General features: G+C 36.4%; 1 protein-coding gene across 1 annotated transcript; it reads left to right on the forward strand.

Annotated features, from left to right (window-relative positions):
- The first annotated feature begins 4476 nt into the window (after positions 1-4476).
- Positions 4477-5942, forward strand: LOC112529363 (bifunctional pinoresinol-lariciresinol reductase 2-like). The gene is made up of 4 exons (XM_025140624.1): positions 4477-4823; positions 4938-5178; positions 5270-5473; positions 5587-5942. The coding sequence occupies exons 1-4, from the start codon at positions 4491-4493 to the stop codon at positions 5748-5750; spliced, it is 942 nt and encodes a 313-aa protein (XP_024996392.1). The 5' UTR covers positions 4477-4490; the 3' UTR covers positions 5751-5942.

Consider the following 5942-nt stretch of genomic DNA (forward strand, 5'->3'; position numbering starts at 1 on the left):
AACTCCGTGTCGAGGATTACTTGATAAAGACGGAACACATGTTAATCTATCGGATGAAGATATGCACAAAGCTCACACATACATTTTACTGAATTGTGAAGAAGTTTTTCCGTTCATAGATATCTTCAATACGGAGATTAAAAGTAGAGAGTCATATATTGATGAAGCGAGACTCGACAAACGTAGAGACGATCACTTTGCTGGATGGTTTCATACCCACGTAAGTGTATACATATTAAATTTTATTCATCATTATTTATATGTACTTAATAAAATTTTACAAATGACATGATTATAGGTTATGTCTCGGTCGGGCCATACTTTCGATCATGTGAGGATTTTGGCATATAAACTGATACGTACAGTTTGGAGACGCCCAGGGTTATTTGTAAACGGTTACAAGTTTTCACACGTTAGCTTACGATAGAATTGCACCACAGTGGATTGTTGGATGAAGTCCTAGATATAGAATATCATGAGTACAAACTCGGTCGCTGTGTTATCCCAATATTCAGATGCACATGGTTTGATATAGTTAACAACGTCCGAGTTGACCCAAAACATAATCTCGTGGACGTCAAACACAGATAAAGACTTCGTTCAGACAACCCGTTCATCCTAGCATCACAAGCTGAACAAGTATATTATGTACCATATCCATCAAATTCATTAAAAGATTGGTGGTCTGTGGTGAAGACAAAGCCAATAGAGGTCTATGACTTAGCATCGAGTACCCTTGAAGTACCGTCAGATGAAAATATGGACGAATAACAGTTTTTCCAAGAAAATGATAGAATAACTCAAGTTGGGGGAAATGAAGATGTGCAAAAACTCATCCATCTTATCACAGGGGAAGACGACATCGAAGTTGCCAATGATTGTCATGACAACTAGCATGTTGATGAAAGTAGTGCCGAAGAAGAGGAGTTCCAAGACTCGGATAGTGATTCTGATGACGAAGAACTTGAATTGTCTGAACACTCCTCAGATGATTAAATTATCATGTTAATTTTCGCCTTAGTAAACTTTGTCTAGTTGTTTTAAATCTGTATTTTTTCCATGTTTAAATCTTAGTAAACTACTGTTCGACATCTGTTATTATGTGGAATCTTTATTATATACTTGAATTATTGTTGTATGTATCTCACATTGCTTTGTAGAAAAATCGATAATGCCACGTACTCGGATTACCGGTCAAGGTAGTGGCATTACACCTAGTCGCGGTATGGGTAGAGCCTTTAGTAGTGCTTCGGCACACCTGGAGGAGATAGAGTCTGCCAGTGGTAGCGCTGCTCCGGAGCCGCTTCCATAGCAGCGGACGGTTATTGGCATCCGCGACAAAGAGTAAATACATTTTAATATCTTTTAATTGATAAAAGTAATTGTTTTTTGTATTGATGCTAATTCAATTCGTTATTTGTATAGTTTTAATGACACTAGAGTGATCCATCAGATCACCAAGATCAACCGAGAGATGCTTGACAACCCATAGGTCACTTGCGAAAAAATTCCAAGGGACGTGAGACGCCGAATGTGGGATCGTACCAGGTTCGTGGTATATATTTAACTTGTTATATTTTTACTATTTTTTTGAACCTAAGAATCGACTAAACTTTTACGTACAGGGCTACTACACTTGGGATTCGGCTTTGGACGCCTAAATTCTAGAGACATGGGAGAGAAATTCGGCCAAGCCATATGATGACAACTTGAGTGCCGCAAGGAAGAAAGGTGGGGAAAAATCAAAGAGAAATAGTATCCTCAATACGATGAAACCGACCCACACCGAGATATGAGTGTGTTGAAGAACTTCCCTCCAGCTAGATCTCTTCAGATGTGTGGATCCAGATGGTCGATCGTTGGAACAATGACAATTGGAGAGCTATTTCCGGTGGGGCGCGTGAGAACCGTGATAACTAAGTTGCGCTACACACCGGTGGATCGATCCCATTTTCGGAGCATGGTGCTCGTCTGGTAGGACCTAAAACCCATTACTTTAATAGCTTGATTTTTAATATGTTATAACTAACACATGTTCGTATTATTTGACCTTTATAGACACAAACAAAAGATGGTGTGCCATCGACCGTTGTGGAATTGTTCGATTATTCAGATAAGAAGAGGTCGAGTGAGATGCCACATATACAAATTCTGGGGGGTATGTCTAAGTGTAGCCAGGTCATGGTAAGTATCTATCTGTTTTAACATTTATAATTGTGTACGTAACTATCTATCTAGTCATGGTTGCCACTAATTGTTGGATAAACATTCGAGTCATTTAAATTAAAATCTATGTGTATGTGTGTGTGTGTATATATATATATATATGTATATATATATATATATCTAGTTTTGGTTGCCATTTGTTGGGCAAACATTAGGATTGTTTAAGTTAGAAATTTCGTATGTATCAATATTTAGTTTGAGTTGCCATTTGTTGGGCAAACGTTAGGATTGTTTTGGCTATAAATTTCTATGTATCACTATTGTTTTGCTGGAAACATCTCATTTACAGCCGTCATGCTGTCAAAATTGACTTGTAATTTTTTTAAACCATATATAGGATGACAATGGGTCTCACCCAAAGATATGACAATGATCCATTAGTTGATATAGAGTTGTGGGAGAAGGCGGTTGAAGGAAACAAGAAAAACCGTTTATTTGGGTTTGGGTACAACCAAGATCCCAATTGGGTCTTGACTGGGAACACACAAGGTGGTCCATTGTCTTCAGAGAGTCGGGTATGTGTCTCTTTTCCTTTGATGATGTTTATCGATTTAGTTTATAATTCATATTAAATATTATAACATTTTATGTATTTTATAGAAATTGAAGCCTTAAGGACCGAACTTAGAGATTTACAGGAAGAAAATTAGCACCGACGGACGGAGGAGCAACAACGGACTGAGGCGGAGGAGCGTCGACAGGTGTTGGATGAGATATGAGATAAACAACTTGAAGATATGATTGCTTTGGTTAGATAACTCAGTCAATCTCAACATTTCCCCCCACCACCTTGTTGAATATCGTCTGTTTGTTTGGAACAATTTAATTTTTGTTTGGAAACAATTGTGTGCTACTTTAAATTGGTCGGAATACTTGTTGTTTAGTTTAATGTATGATATTTAGCGACATTTCATCTTTTTAGTTTTTTTTTAATATTTACAGATTTATAGGTTTTAAATATTTATTAAAAAATTATTTTAAAATTACTAATTTTAAAATAATTATGAAATAAATTTTCGACGGATATACCCGCCGAAAATATTTAAAGAATAAAAATTAATTATCCACAAAATAATAATAAAAAAAAATATAAAATACATCTCCGACTGATATATCCGTCAGAAATATTTAAAGAATAAAAATTTTTATTTTAAAAATAAAATCAAATATCCGACGGTAATTTAATTCAATTTTTTTTTAAAATTCGTTAATTTTTTCTTTAATCAATATTTTTTAAAATAAACCGGTGGAAAATGAAATTTCTGGCGGCCATTTTCTGCCGCGAAAATTAATCACCGACGTCTCTTTTTTTCGACGCCCTATCCTCTATAAAGTCTGTTTTCCGACGGATAAAATCGCTAAAAATATTAACTTGTTTGGTAGTATTAAGGAACAAGGTTTCATTAGGTTAGGCTGAGTTTTCAAAATCCCATCATTACCAACACTTGTACGTTTTGTATATGATATTATCGAGTCAGACCATCATTTAATTTTAATTAATATATATCTATTAATTTGTTTAAACCTTTTTCTGTATTAATCTATTCCCATAAGAACAATAAACTCTGATTTATAAGTAAAAGTGAGATGTATATGTTTGTTCCCTTTTAAATTAAAAAAATCTACAACTTTACATCACTAAATGAAATACTACCTACAAAATATTTTCTCTGGAAAATCCATTGTTAAACGGTGATTTGTCACAAAAATTGGTGAGTAATTCAAATCAGTGACAGATCTCCTAAGTATTTTATGATATTTTCTTAAAAAACATCAGATTCTACCGGAGGTACTGATATTTTTCTCCGATAAAAATTTCCCTGAATGATTTGTTTTTGTAGTAGTACAGTGGTTACACGTATGATGATGGCATGTCGAAGAGAAGCAAAAGACAAAGCTTTTAATCAAGTAATTATCTTATTGTCAAAGACAAGCAAAAGAAAGAGAGGAAAGAAGTGTGGCTCCACCAAGATTCTAGACATACATCAGGTATTGTTCAGCTAACAATTTACCAAAAATGGACATCTGTCATGTCTTTTCTTTGACACCATGACACCATGACATCCATGGAGGTCATGACAAGCCTACGTTTCTATTCCTCTAAATTTTGTTGATTTTGTGCTTCACGTGACCTTTTTTTGGTTTGTTGAAAGATCCCCATTACCATACGCTTCAAGTTTCAACAACAAATGTTTGTCTTCAAAAACTTGCTTATATATATATATATAACTCGATATTCTCATTGAACATGCACATACAGATCAATGGCGGTGAAGAGCAAAGTTTTGATCATTGGGGGGACTGGGTACTTGGGGAAGAGACTGGTGAAGGCCAGTTTAGAACAAGGTCACGAGACATACGTTCTCAAAAGACCAGAGATCGGTGTCGATATCGAGAAAATCCAGATGTTGCTGTCCTTCAAGAAGCAGGGAGCTCGACTTGTCACCGCTTCGTTTGATGATCATCGTAGTCTTGTTGAGGCCGTGAAGCAGGTCGACGTCGTGATATGTGCAGTGTCTGGTGTGCATATCCGTAGCCATCAAATCTTGCTTCAGCTTAAACTTGTTGATGCCATCAAAGAGGCTGGCAACATTAAGGTATGTATACCCTTCAAATTTAATCACTTTTTAAAGGGATTTTATATAATTTGCCTATCAATGAGTGGTAATGTACATGGGCATTTGGCTAATGGTAATTATAAATATTATCAGAGGTTTTTGCCATCTGAGTTTGGTACCGATCCAGCAAGAATGGGCAATGCAATCGAACCAGGACGAGTGACCTTTGACGACAAAATGGTGGTGAGAAAAGCTATCGAAGATGCCAAGATCCCTTTCACGTACGTATCTGCGAATTGCTTCGCTGGTTACATGGTTGGAGGGTTGTGTCAACCCGGCCACATTCTTCCTTCGCGGGAATCCGTTGTCTTGATGGGAGATGGCAATCAAAAATGTAAGTTACAACTTCAACATCTCTCTCTCTCTCTCTCTATATATATATATGTATATAATCCGAAAAAGGATCACAAGTTATGTTTGTGTAGCGATATTTGTTGATGAAGACGACATAGCAAAATATGCAATCAAAACGATAGATGATCCCCGCACTCTTAACAAGACGGTCTATCTGAGACCTCCGGTGAACATTCTTTCGCAAAGGGAAGTCGTGGAACTCTGGGAGAAGCTCATCGGTAAACAACTCAACAAGTCATCTCTCTCCGAACAAGAATTTCTCAACATCATGAAAGGTGACTAACCTCTTTATCCGACCATTCGACTTCCATTTCCATTTCCATTTCCATTTCCATTTCTTGATTAAATTTCATGATGGTCTGCAACTGTGTTGGGGGCACTATAACAGGTGAAGGGTATGCCGAACAGGTGGGGTTAACTCATTACTACCATATCTTTTACCATGGATGCCTTACAAATTTCGAGATCGGAGATGATGCTGAAGAAGCTTCTCTTCTTTATCCCGATATCAAATACACTAAAATGGATGATTACCTGAAGCAGTACCTTTGATCGATCTACTCCTGAATCACTTCAAATCCACGAATATGTGTTGTCTGTGTCATATCCTGCATAAATCTGAACAAGCTCAGATATTTTCTGTGTCCAGACTTGTTTTATGTATTTTCATCCACTTAATTACAAGGGTGGTGTTATATATTGACTTAATCGGATCTATATTGATTATATGAAGTTCTTTCATTA

This window comes from Cynara cardunculus (genome assembly GCF_001531365.2).
Source record: "Cynara cardunculus var. scolymus isolate 2C chromosome LG 16, CcrdV1, whole genome shotgun sequence".
Lineage (NCBI taxonomy): Eukaryota > Viridiplantae > Streptophyta > Magnoliopsida > Asterales > Asteraceae > Cynara > Cynara cardunculus.